This window comes from Miniopterus schreibersii, assembly GCF_964146895.1.
Source record: "Miniopterus schreibersii genome assembly, chromosome: 4".
NCBI lineage: Eukaryota > Metazoa > Chordata > Mammalia > Chiroptera > Miniopteridae > Miniopterus > Miniopterus schreibersii.
In genome coordinates, this window is record NC_138105.1 from 79,807,701 (window position 1) to 79,820,809 (window position 13,109).

At 48.9% G+C, this 13,109-nt stretch overlaps 1 protein-coding gene across 2 annotated transcripts; it reads right to left on the reverse strand.

Annotated features, from left to right (window-relative positions):
* Nucleotides 1–900: 900 nt before the first annotated feature.
* Nucleotides 901–7,580, reverse strand: ANGPTL4 (angiopoietin like 4). 2 transcript variants are annotated; one of them, XM_081136304.1, is made up of 7 exons: nucleotides 7,265–7,580; nucleotides 6,724–6,834; nucleotides 6,496–6,613; nucleotides 3,836–3,949; nucleotides 3,433–3,528; nucleotides 3,063–3,344; nucleotides 901–2,004 (listed from the first exon to the last, which is right to left on the reverse strand). In XM_081136304.1, the coding sequence occupies exons 1-7, from the start codon at nucleotides 7,385–7,387 to the stop codon at nucleotides 1,823–1,825; spliced, it is 1,026 nt and encodes a 341-aa protein (XP_080992430.1). In that variant the 5' UTR covers nucleotides 7,388–7,580; the 3' UTR covers nucleotides 901–1,822. The 2 variants fall into 2 exon arrangements, with proteins under 2 accessions (XP_080992430.1, XP_080992429.1); XM_081136303.1 differs by having other exon boundaries at nucleotides 7,052–7,580.
* Between the last annotated feature and the right edge of the window lie 5,529 nt (nucleotides 7,581–13,109).

Below are 13,109 nucleotides of genomic sequence, written 5' to 3' on the forward strand. Positions count from 1 at the left end.
GTTTCTCTCTCTCTCCCTTCCACTATCTCTAAAAAATAAAACTCTTTAAAATTTTTTTTAAAAAACTCAACCAATAATTGCATAAATAAGAACAAATCAAAGTTTCCCACCCCCCCCTTGTTTCTAAAAATCACTTTTTAAAAATAAACTATTATTTAAAAATAATTAAATAAATAATAAAACTGAGTCAATAAATCCTGATATGCCTGGGAGTGAGCTGCTTTCTGTTTGCCATCCGGCTTAATTATTAACAGCACACCCCCTTTCACTCTTAACAAGTGTCTCAGTTTTGACCATCAATTATAGGTCACCCTATCTGTAATGGAAGGGTCTTGGTGCCAGCAGGGACTCTTCTTTCACTCCAGAATCCCAAGCACTTAGTACAGGGCTTTAGCATGTGCTTGGTAAGTATTAGTTGAATTTCTATGTATATATTTTTAAAGCCAATTTAAAAGAAAACATGCAGCCTGGCCGGGCATGGCTCAGCAGTTGAGCACTGACCTAGGATCCAGGAGATCGTAGTTGGATTCCCAGGTCAGGACACATGCAGGGTTGTGGGCTCGATCCTTAGTACCGGAAGTACAGGAGGCAGCCGATCAATGACTCTCATCATTAATGTTTCTATCTCTCTCTCTCCCTCTCCCTTCTTCTCTCTGAAATCAATAAAGATATATTAAAAAAAGTAATAAATAAATAAATAAAACATGCAGATGTGGCCCCAAAAAAGTGAATTTCCTCCAAACATTGTATTAATGTATGCATTAAAGCTGTGCTGTCCAAATATGTGTCATTGGCCTCTGTGACTGTTGAGTCCTTGAAATATGGTTGGTCCAAATTCAGATGTGCCATAAATGTAAAATACATACCGGATTCCAAAGATTTAGTACAAAAAAGCAATGTCAAATATCTCACTAATAACTTTTATGTTGCTCACATATGGAAATAGCAATACTTTTGGTTTATTGGATTCAATAAAATATATTTCTAAAATTCATTTCACCTGTTTCTTTTTACTTTTAAAAAATGTGACTGCTAGAAAAAATAAACACGTTACTCACATATTTTTATCAGTTGGTGGGAAACTGAGAGGTTAACGGTGATTCACATACATTAAGTATGATCAGGAGGGTGTTCTAATTTTCTCTATTACCTGCTTCCAGAAGGAAGGAATGAGAGCTTTGTTTTTAAATTTTGAAAATAAAAATGACATATACATCATGAAATAATAAATGAAGGAAATTAAAATCAGTTTTCAGAGGTGGTAGGAATAACCAGTGTTGTCCTTAACAGACCAGGGAGTGTTCACCTCTACCCTGAGAACATGTTTACATGGATTTTGAAACTGTCCACTTTTAACAAACCTAAGGACAAAGAAGAATGAAATGTTCTGAGGTTGTTTTTATTCTGTGAGCTCTGCCCAGATACCATGTGGCACGGGCTTGTCCCACAGCACCCACATACAACAGCACCGTGAGGGCGCCCTGGTCCCTTAGCCAGTCAACATGACTGAATCTACCATTGAGGGCTGGCCTGGTTGCCCCTTCGTGGTCTCTCTGTGTTCCCCACTCCTTGGGTAGGCAAGGAGAAGACCTCAATGCCCGTTGGTCCCACGATTCTGTGGCGTGTGCCCTGCAGTTCCGTCCTTCTCAGAGGATATCACCTGCAGTCCCCCACTAAAAAAGGGGGGTCTCTCCAGTCATAGGCTTTTTCTCTGTCTGCAAGGCTCCAGATGGCCCCTGCCCAGGCAGGGAATGGCCACGTGTTGGGCCAGAATCAAAGTCACTGTCCTCTAGGAGCCTGGGACCAGGCCCCAGCAAGGAGGCTAGGAGGCTGCTTCAGCAGCTATGGGCTGGATCAGCATGGTGGTGGCCTGCAGCGGGTAGTAGCGGCCCCGCCAGGTCTTCCAGAAGATGCCCTTCTTACGTTGCTGCCGCTGCCGAGGGATGGAGTGGAAGTACTGGCCATTAAGGTTCGAGTGGCCACAGGTACCAAACCACCAGCCGCCTTCGGGGGTCAGAAAAAAAGGAATATGGTTAAGAGGGGCCTAACCACTGGGGCTGGGACGGGGATGAGGCTAGGCATTGGACTTTATACACTTTAGATGGGAGGGCTTTGGCAGTGGCTGTCAAACTGTATTCTGGAGGACCCCAGGTTGTAACAGAGGGACTCGGGGACTTTGGGCCCCCCGACCCAGTAACCGTAACTTTCACATCTGTGACCATGGCAAGTCACTTCTCTGCACCTGACACATGACGAACATTCATTAAAGACTTTGATTGTCATCTGTCTCATCAATTTATGTTAGATTGAACCAAATGAAATTACCAGTATTCCGTCATTTTTTAAATGTATTTATTTTTTATTATTTTTTAATCCACACCCAAGGATATGTTTTTATTGACTTTAGAGAAGGGGGGAAGGGAGAGGGAGGGCGAGAGAGAGAAACATTGATCGGTTGCCTCCCAACCAGGAGGACTGAACCCACAACCTGCATATGTGCCTTGAACGGGAATCAAATCCATGACCCTTTGGTGCACAGGATGACACTCCAACCAACTGAGCCACACTGGCCAGGGCTCCACCATTTTTTTTTTAAGAATAGTTTATTGGTTTTCAGAGAGAGAGAGAAAAAACTCTATGTGATCAGCTGCCTCCTGCATTCCCCCTACCGGGGATCGAGCCCACAACCCAGGCAAGTGCCCTGACCAGGGAATTGAACCAGTGACCTTTCAAAGCAGTTTGATGTGTTTCACTTCACAAGGCCTTTGATTTCATTAAATCAAGGTGAAGTTTGCCTTGGTGGCTTTACCACATGCCAGCCACTATCCAATAAATGTCATCTCCTTGAATTTTCATAATAATCTTATGGAGTGGGCACTGTGATTATAACCATTTTTAAAATGGGGCAACTGAAGATGGGAGAGATTAAGTCAGCAAGGGCACACAGCAAGTAAGGAAAAGAGGGTAATGGATAGAATTGGAGTTGAAGACAGGGCAGAGAAGCATAAAAGCAGGGAGAGGAGGCCCTGCAGGCAAGATGAGGATGGACAGAGTTTACTCACCAGAGAGGCTCTTGGCACAGTTCTTGTCCCTGCTGAGGTCGTGGTCCTGGTCCCAAGTGGAGAAGGGCAGGGAGAGGCCACTGGGTGTAACAGTGGTGGGACCCAGCTCACTGGCCATGGGTGCGGTTAGCTGCAGGCTATAGGCTGTGTCCTCACCACCCAGGCGGATAGGGAACTGCAACGACTTGGCATTGCCCTCCCAGTCCTGCAGCTGCACAGCCAGGTGGCTGCCACGGTCCCCCAATATCAAGTGCATCTTCTCCAGGCCCAGCCAGAACTCTCCTACAGTGGGAAAAGTCATTGGTGAGACAGGGGCCCACCTCCACAACCCCCTCCTCCCCCTGTGCCTCTGGCTTCTGGAAACACCCACCTTGGGGATCACCGAAGCCAGTCTTGTAGGCTTCCCAGGGCTGATTGAAGTCCACAGAGCCATCTTGACGCCTCTGAATTATGGTCCAGCCTCCATCTGCCCAGATAGGTACAAGGTCATCAGGAGGACCCTTCCCTTCCCACAGGGGACTCCAACTCCTCTATCTGACTCCAAAACCCCACAGCACCTCCAAACCTAGGGAGAGCAATGCTCCTTCATTCATCCCAGCAGGACTAGAGGAAGGTGGTCAAAGGAAGGAATACTGTGGGCTGGCCAGCAGCCCAGAGGCTCAGCCTAGATCTTTGTCCCCAGGACTCAGCAGGGAAGGAGGAAGTGGGAGTGAGGAAGGTGGGCTACATTTGACCGAAAGACAACAGTTCCCTGGAGGGCTAACATGTCCTACCGGAGCTCATCTTGCAGTTAACCAGGAAAGGCAGAGACCCCTGAGGCTGGATCTGGAATAGTCCACTTTGCCGTTCTCCTTCTTCAAACAGCTCTTGGCAGTCCCTGGGCAGCCCTACAGGGCAAAGAGAGGGGTGGGGAGATTGAAGCAGGGAGCAGTCCTGGGGGTCTCAAGAAACAGGCGTATGTAGAATCTGTGCAGTGGGCAACAGGGATATTAAGGGGCAATCCTGAGATCATGATGCCCTCCTCTTACACTTGCCTAAATTCTTCCATGACTCCCTCTTCAACACTGACTACAAGGTGCTCTAGGATTGCACCCATCCTCCTTCCTCCCACACTGCATGCCCACCTTCTGGCCACACAGCTTTCCTTGTCCTACACATGCTCCTGCCACAGGGCCTTTGTACATGCTTACCTAGGACCCTCTTCCCTCATGCCTTTTTCTGCTTCATTCTAAAAGTCCCAGGTTCTGGAGGAAATCCCTCACCCCAGACCAGGTCAGACACCCAGAAAGGGGCATCAAGGACTTCCCACTCCCTACACTAGGGTCATCTGGTTGCCTTTCCCACACTCCCTTCACTGAATGAGGCCTCTATGAGGCCAGAAACAGGGAATGTACTTGGCCCAGTGCCCTGGCTGACCCTAGTCCACAGCAGGTGTTTAATAAAAACACAATGAATGAATGATTGATAAATGAATGATTGCAGGAGCTAGATGGGGGGGCAGGGTGGGGAGGCCAAAGCTGAGCTGAGCTGGACAGGCTTTGCTTTGTCTAGTGGGGGATTCAGATCAAGTCCTGATGGGACTTGGGAAGACAGAGGCCCTGCCTGGGGTCCCAGGTATCAGAGGGGGAGTTGAATGATTGAAGAGTAAAGGAGGGAGGGAGGGAGACAGGGAGGGAGGAGGAAAGGAGTAGAGAGGGAGACTGGGAGGGAGAGGGGGAGGGAGACAGGCAGGGAGGAGGTGAGGAAGGAGGGATGGTTACAGCTAGTGGGAAGTCCCACTCCCAGCCCAGCAAAGAAAGTAGGGGAAAGGTCACAGGCAGGAAGGGGGGATGGGTTGTGAAGGCCCAGGACAAGGGGTGAGTGTGTCCTAACCATTGCAGGAGTGGGGGCCAGCCCAGAGTGACTGGAGACACTTTCCGGCCCCTGGGGCAGCTCCTCTTTCCCCTACTTTCCTCCCTTCCAATCAGGACAGGCACCTGGCCAAACCACCAATGTGGCTTCCATTAACACCAGCTGTTTTTCTCTCCAGCTCTGAACTTTCCCCTACTTGGCAGAACTAAGCTGGAGTCTGGGAGTCCCCAAATCCACCAGTTTCCCCCTACAATCCCTTCCACATCCCTTAACCTGGACCTATACCTACTGGCCCATCCCAGAAGGCCCTCATCCCAAGACAGCAGTTTGGGAGGGTGTACTGGAACCTTTCTGACAAGAGTTGGGGGAGCGGTGGGGTGAGGGGAGCCCTCAAAACTAGAGGGCTGGAAGCCATCAACCAGCCTGAGGGTGTGAGGGGAGGGATCTGAACTTTTACCCAGTTGGCTGCAAACAGCCACAGATGCCAGGCAGGGTAACAGGGTAGGAGGACCAGAGGGAAGTCAGCTACTCTGGGGCCATGAACTTAAGGTGGGGCAGAGACATGGGAAGCTGGGAGCCTGAGTTGACATACACAGCCATGTGATTGGAAATTTGGGTCAATTTCAAGCATACATCCAGATAAGACCCAGAACTCCAAATGCTGGCAATGGCTAGCTCTCTGTGGAAGTGGGGGGATAGAAAATGGGGGTGATCAGGCAATTTGAAGCCAAGAGAGGGGTCAGGGAGCAAGGGTCAGCAGCCTTGGACTTGTCAGAGATGCAAGAATGAATGTGTCTGGCCCTGGCCGGTTTGACTCAGTGGTTAGAGCATCAGCCTGCAGACTGTAGGGTCCCAGGTTCGATTCCAGCCAAGGGTATGTACCTCGGTTGCAAGTTCCATCCCCACCCGTGTCGGGCAAGTTCAGGAGGCAACCAATTGATGTATGTCTCTCAGAGATGTTTCTCTCTTCCACTCTCCCCTTCCACTCTCTCTAAAAGTCAAAAGTCAATGGGGGAAAAATATCCTCCAGTGAGGATTAACAACGACAAAAGAGTGAATGCCCCTGGTCAGAGAGATAGGGGTCCGTTGCCCTTGCTCCACCTCCTAGATCCACAGTTCAAGCCTTAGAACCCCTCTCCCCTCTCCCAGACAGGCATTTGCTGTTCACCAATAAGGACTCCAGACTCCCTAGCTGACACCCTCTTTGCCACCATCAAGCCCTTCCACCATCATGTCCTCCTATAAAGTTCCAACCTACATGGAGGTGTCCCTGAGCTGCAGCACCCCTTTCCCTGCACTTCTACAGCCCAAGTCCCTCTCTCCCAACCCCGGTTCTATTAGTGGCCAGCAAGGCTTTGGGGAAAACCCACTGGCCCACTGGCAAGAAAGGTGGGGCATCAGGGACAGAGCTGAGGGAGGTGCCCCCATCAGCCCTTCATCAGAGCCCAGGGGGACCCAAGGCCGGGACCTCTCTCCTTCTCAAGTCAAGTGTACATGACAAGGAGGGATACAGGAATGGCCAGTGTGTGTCCGTGTGTGGAGGGAGGAGCTGCCAGAGGACAGCAAAGGGCTGGACACTCACTGTGCAGGTGGCTTATATTGTGAGTGGGGCCAACAAGCTGGGACATCTTGGGCAGCCTCTTCCTCCGGGCAGGCTTGGCCACCCCGCGGCCCAAGTTGATGGGGGCCAGGAGGCCCACCTGGGAAAGGTGGGAGGAGAGTAAGCCAGTCAAACCTGACACTCTCCTCCAGACCCACAGGTCCAGCTTCGACCTCCCCGCCCTCCCGTTCTGGCGCAAGCATCTGGTACCTGCCTCTGCAGATTCTGGATTCTCAGATGCTGCTTCTCCAGGTGCCGCTGCTGCTGGGCCACCTTCTGGAAGAGTTGCTCGATCCGGCTGTTCTGAGCCTTGAGCTGGGTCTGGAGAGAGTGTGAAAACCATGGTGAGGACGCAGCCTTCTGCCGCCAAGCTCTGCATCATCTACTCCTCTGTCCTTCCAACTCTCCGTCTTTCGTCGCCTAAGCAGGAGAGAGAGCTCAGGGAGCCCTGGAAGCGCCCCGCTTCCGTCCACACCCTTCCAGACTCCCGAAGAGGGCAGTAGGAGAAAGCGCAGACAGCCACCCGGGTCGCCCTTACCTGCAGGCTGCGGAGGGTCTCAGGCGCGGCCTCGCCCCGGGAGACCAGACTCCCGGGGACCAGCGGGGGCGCGGCGGAAGCCCCCGGCTCCTGGCAGGCGGCCCCGCACGCGCCCAGACGCCGCTCCAGGGCGCCCAGCTGCCCCCGGGTGCGCTCCACGTGTTCGCGCAGCCCGTGGCCGAGCTGCAGGAGCCCGTGAGCCAGCACATTCACCTCGTCCCAGGACGCGAAGCGCGGCGGGGACTCGGCGGGCGCGGGGTGGTCCTGCGCGCTCAGCAGCCCGGCGGTGGCGGCGCACAGCACCAAGGCGGCTCCGGCCGTCGGCGCGCAGCGCATCCTTCCGGGTGGCGGGGCGCGGGGAGGCGGGGAGGCGGGGACTCAGGCTCGGGCGCTAAGCCGCAGAGAGTTCAAACGACGCGGGGACCCAGGCGGAGGCCCGCGCACGGTCAGAAGCCCCAGAAAACAAGGCTCGGATCCAGGCCCCCAGCCCTCAGTCTGGCTCGTTCCCGCGACACCCTTTTTGTAAGGCGGGTGCGAGAGGGGGCCGGGCAGCCTCGAAGGCGGAGCGCGGGGCGTGCCGGGGGCGGGGCGTGCGGTTGGGGTGGGGTTCTGTGCATTCCGGGCTGTGCAGTTCGCTGGCGGTGTGCGGGGCGCCCCAGGAGTGCAAAGCTCAGGCTCCTCCCAACCCTGGCCTGACGTGGCTTCCCTGCGGACTGTGGGAGACATGACTGTCCCTATCATCGTGACCCTCTTTTCAGCGCCGGAATTCCGAGCCGCGCCCCGCGCCCCCGCCCCCGCCCCCGTCCGCCGCACTTAATTGGGGAAAGGGCGCCGGGCGTGCTCAAAGGCTGGGCGCGCGGGAAGCATTCCTCATGCCCTCCTCTAGTCAAACACTGGGGAGAGGGCGGAGAGAGGCATATGAGAGAGGTTCCTGGTACAGTGAATCCTTAAGGACCGGGCGGGGAGCCCAGGATGTTTCCGGGAGAGCCTCCCAAGACCAGGCTGCACCCCTCTCCCTACCCCCCACCAGACGTCTCCCGGCTCCCACGCTCCTTCTGGCTCAAGGATTCGTCATGGCAGATGTGTCTGTGGATTCTTTAAGTCCCTCATCCCCCTTCCCCACACCCTAGTGCCCTGTTGGCAGGGCCCGTGTCTGTCAACTCTCCAGCTCAGGGCCTCACTTCCCAATGACACTTTCTACCCCCAGGGTCTGCAGTGTCTGAGTCTTCCCTGCATCAAAGCAGGAACCTCGGAACAGAAAGAGGGGATACATGGAAGGAAGGCCCATTCATTCATTCATTCATTGGGTAGTCATCTGCTCTCCTATATGGAGTTCCCAGGTTGTGATGGAGAGACCCCAATACTCTGAGATTGGGGTATGGGCAAGGTTGGGACAAAGAAAGAACCAAGTGCAGCTGTGAGTCTGGACCATGTCCATTCCACAAGGGTAAGAATTTATTCAATAAACTTTCACTAAAGTTCTCCCCCTCCATTTACACCAACTCCCCTATACCCTGTCAGGAAAGAGAGGCTGGCACAGAAAAATCCGTCTGCCGGGAAGAACCTAGGGCAGGTTGGTTCCAAGCTCTAACAAGAACAGAGTTGATTCAGCAGGGCTCAGAGCCAGTTCCGCCTCTGGAATCTGAAACTATGTGCCCCGGGCCCAGCCCAATGTGCAGGTCACCATTCATACATTCGGCTGGGTAGATGCCAGGATTGCAGATCCTGACAGCAGTGACAGGCAGACAGGGAGGAAAACCTCCACAAGGAGGAGACCTGGACAGTCACCATCTGCCCTGGCAGCCAGCCTGTCTACCCCGAAGCCCGTGGCCTCTGTCTGAGTGGGGGACATTGCTCTCCCAGAGTGCATTCTTTCCTACCGGGCTTCCTTTGCTGAGATAAATGATCAGTTATTTTCCCAACCTGATGGGCTTTTCATGATCCATTTCTCAGGGGCTTCTTCCTCGGTGCCATGTTTCAGAGGGCACAAAACACCAAAGGCTCTCTCTCTTAGAGGCAGATGCCATGAACAAGCTACAGAAGAATTTCTCCAGGGGCCTGGCTCTTGATTGCATCCTAAAAAGTGCTCTGTGGAATGTGCCCTATGCCCCAGCAATGACATGGTCACCCTGATCAACTGTTTCTTGAGTGTGCCAGTTACTGTGCTGGGGTCATAATGGTGGGCAGGACACCCCAGGCCCCACATAGGCTACTCTGGTCAAGGTAAATGGCATAGAAAGATGACATGTGGGCTGAAATCTCTCATCAGAAAGAAAAGCAGTGAAATAGACTTTTTTTGCTTGTCTGTGGACAGCTGAATTAAGTCCCTGCCTTTGGGAGTTTTCAATCTGAGGCAGGACACAGTCTCATGAACAGTGTCTTTCCATCTGTATCTCCAATACTTAGGTTATGGGGGGGTCCCTCAGTCCCTCTTTACTAATTTCTATTCTTGGGGCTTCTGGTGGGTGGGACAGGAAGAGCAGATCTGTCAGTAGAGGGGCTGCTTATAATAAAAATAGTGGCAAACCCCTACTGTACAGTAAATATATGCCAGGTATTATTCTAAAGTGATTCTGTATTCACTTAATTCTAATAACAGCTCCAAATTAGGTATGTATTTATTCTATTTTAGGTGATGACACTATGAAAGAGAAGTTACACACTTGTCTGAGTTTTCAGAGTTATCTGGACAGAGCTAGGATGTGAAACCAGGCTAGCTAACTTAGAGTTGTGTTCTTAGCAGCCATGATATGCTACCTTTATTCAAAATAGCCCAGTGAGCCTTGCCTCCTGATATTCACGCCCTCATGTATGTTCTCCCTAGCATATAATCAAGAGCATATTGTTAAAATGATGGTGTGTGTGACTTCTGAGGTTAGGTCATAAAAAACAGGTGGCTGCCCTGGCCAGTGTGGCTCAGTTGGTTGAAGTGTTGTTCTGTACACCAAAAGGTGGCTGGTTCAATTCCTGGTTAGGGCACATACCCAGGTTGTGGGTTCGATCCCCGGTGGGGGCGCGTGTGAGAGGCAACCAACCAATGTTTCTATCTCACATCAATGTCCCTCCCCCTGCCCTCTCTCTCTCCTCCCCCTCTAAAATCAATTTTAAAAAGAAGATGGAAGAATGAAATCTTCAACTTTGGAACTTTATGACCAACAAAAGGAAAGACATTTTCAGATGAACAAACTAGAGAATTCATCACAGACAGATCCCAAATAAAGGAAACACCAAAGAGTCTTTTTGAGGCAAGAGAAAATGATTCCAATTTCTTAGAGATGGAGGAAGAAATGAAGAGCAAAGAAATGGGGTAAATAAATAAGTAAATAAAACACACACAGAAAAAAACAACTACACATCTTCTGCCTTGTTCTTGATTAGATCACATGGTCTTGGAGAAGCCATCCACTGTGCTGTGAGGACACTTAACCCTTTGGAGAGGTTCACATGTTGAGGAACTGAGGCCCTCACTCAACAACCAACATCAGCTTCTCAGCCATACAATAAAGCTCTCTTGAAAGCACATCCTCCAGGGGGATAAATGGTAATAGTCGGAGACTTGACTTGGGGTGTGAACACACAATACAGTGTACAGATGATGTGTTGTGGAATTGTGACCTGAAACCTGTGTAATTTTGTTAACCAGTATCACCCCAATAAATTCAATAACAAAAGGGGAAAAGAAAGCACATCCTCCAGTCCCAGGCAAGCTTTAAGATGACACAGCCTCAGCTGACATGTTATTAACCTCATGAGACCCCATGCCAGAACCACCCAGCTAAGCCACTCCCAAACTCTTGATCCATTAAAACTATGAAGTAATAAGTGTATATTATTGTTCTAAGCCACTTGTTTTGTAGCTAACACAATAGATAGCTAATATAATAGCCAACACTTCAGTGGTGCCTACTCTGTGGCTGGCACTATTTTGAGTATTTTATGTACATTCATTCACTTAACATACCCTATAATGATGGGGTAGTACTGTTTTTTAAAAATATATTTTTTATTGATTTTTAGAAAGAGAGGTAGGGAGAATGAGAGAAAGAGAAACACTGATGTCATTGATTGGCTGCCTCCTGCACGCCCCCTACCAGGGATTGAACCCACAACCTGGGCATGTGCCCTGACCAGGAATCAAATCAGCAACATTTTGGTGTATGGAATGATGCCCAACCAACTGAGCCATACTGACCAGAGTGAGGTAGTACTGTTTTAAGCTCCATCTTGAAGAAGAGAGGAAATTGAGGCATAGAGAGGTCACATGACCATGTGAGAGAGGAGGCGTAAGGTCAATAGTTCCCCAGCAAGACTAGGACTGCTGTTGGGCTTAAACCTGCCCCAATCATGGTCTGCCAGGGGCTGACATGAGAGCAGCTAATGCTGCTTCTATGAGTCACAATCCTACCACCTTTTCAAATTTGCACAGAAGCCAAACCCCCTCTGCCATCTCTCCTCTTGAATCCATCCCACCCCTTGCCCATGTTTTAGGCACAGATCCTACCTCTCCAGCCAAATTCTGTCTGAAGATATGCTTCGTTTGGTCTGCCCCAAAATTTGAACATTGGGAGATTTCTAACAAAAATCTAGATTTTTGGCTTCCCTTGCACAATTGAAAGGTCCAGCAAGGGTGGCCTGCAGGCCTGCTGGTTTGCAATGGGCTAGAACTGAGGGGGAGCTGCCTCCTTGGCCAAGGCAAGTCTTCCCACCCTGTCACTGCTGTGTGACACAACCCCTTCCATGCTCTGTCTTTTGCAGATATCTTAAGCCTCTGTTCATTCCCTTTGGGCCAGTGTTTTTCTATTGCCAATGCCAGCCTCAGACTGGGGTAAGAGAGGTCTGTATTACAGTACTGAACTTTTCAGGGCAAACCTAGAAGGTCCAATCTCCAAAAATCATACAAAATAGTAGCTATGAGTCACATGTGGCTGTCAAACACTTGAAATGTGGCCAGTCCATATAAAGATTTGGAAGACTTGAAAAAAAGAATGCTACTTGACTAATTTTTAAAAATATTGATTGCATGTTAAAATAATTTTAGATGTGTTGGGTTAAAATTAAATGATTAAAATATATTTCATCTTTTTTAAAATTTTAAATCTTTTTAAAGTGCCTTCTAGAAAATTTAAACTTACACATGTGACTTGCATTTGTGGCTCACACTATGCTTTTATTTTCAGCACTAACCTAGAGTTATTTACCAGTTTTTAGGAAATACAAAGAACAGGAGAATATCATGAATGACACTGCAGGGGTGCAGTCAGCTTTTGAAATCCAAACTGTGGAAGATGCATCGGGACAAATCTGTCTTCTTTAACAAATAAATTGGAAAAAAAAAAATGGTGAGAAATTTTTGAGATCAAAAGACATTTAAAAAACATTTCAACTACATGCAATATATGGACATTTTGGGATCCATATTCAATCCTTCACTAAAATAATGAAACAAAAGAAATTACAACATTTATGAAACAATTAAAAATTTGAACACTTACTGGACATTTGATGATTTTAATTTTTAAAGTATAATAATGCTATTATGGGTATTTAAAAAATAAATAGTCCTTGTCTCCTAGAATGCATATATACTTAAATATTTACAGATGATGGCATGCCTGCTTTGAAGCAAAGGCTTCAAAACAGTTCAGTTGGCAAGGAAGTGGGAACACAGGAGATAAAATAGGATTGAGTTGACAATAATGTTTACGTTTTACAATCTACTGCCTTTTTCACTATGGAAAATACGCATCATATAAAATTTACCATTTTAACCATTTTCAAGTGTACAATTTAGTGGCATTAAGTACATTTCTCTATTTTTTTTGCTTGAAATTCTCCAAAATAAAAGGTTGAAATAAAAATTGTGAATAAGGAAATGGTGATCAAAATAAAATATGTAGATGAATTAATAAGTACCCAGGAGGGCTAGTGCAGTGATTTTTATTTCTTTTTTTAGTTTCTTAAATTTCTATAATTAATATGCTAATGTTTAGAGATTTTTTAAAATTTTATTGATTGATTTTTGAGAGAGAGAAAGAGAGGGAGAAACAGTAATTTGTTG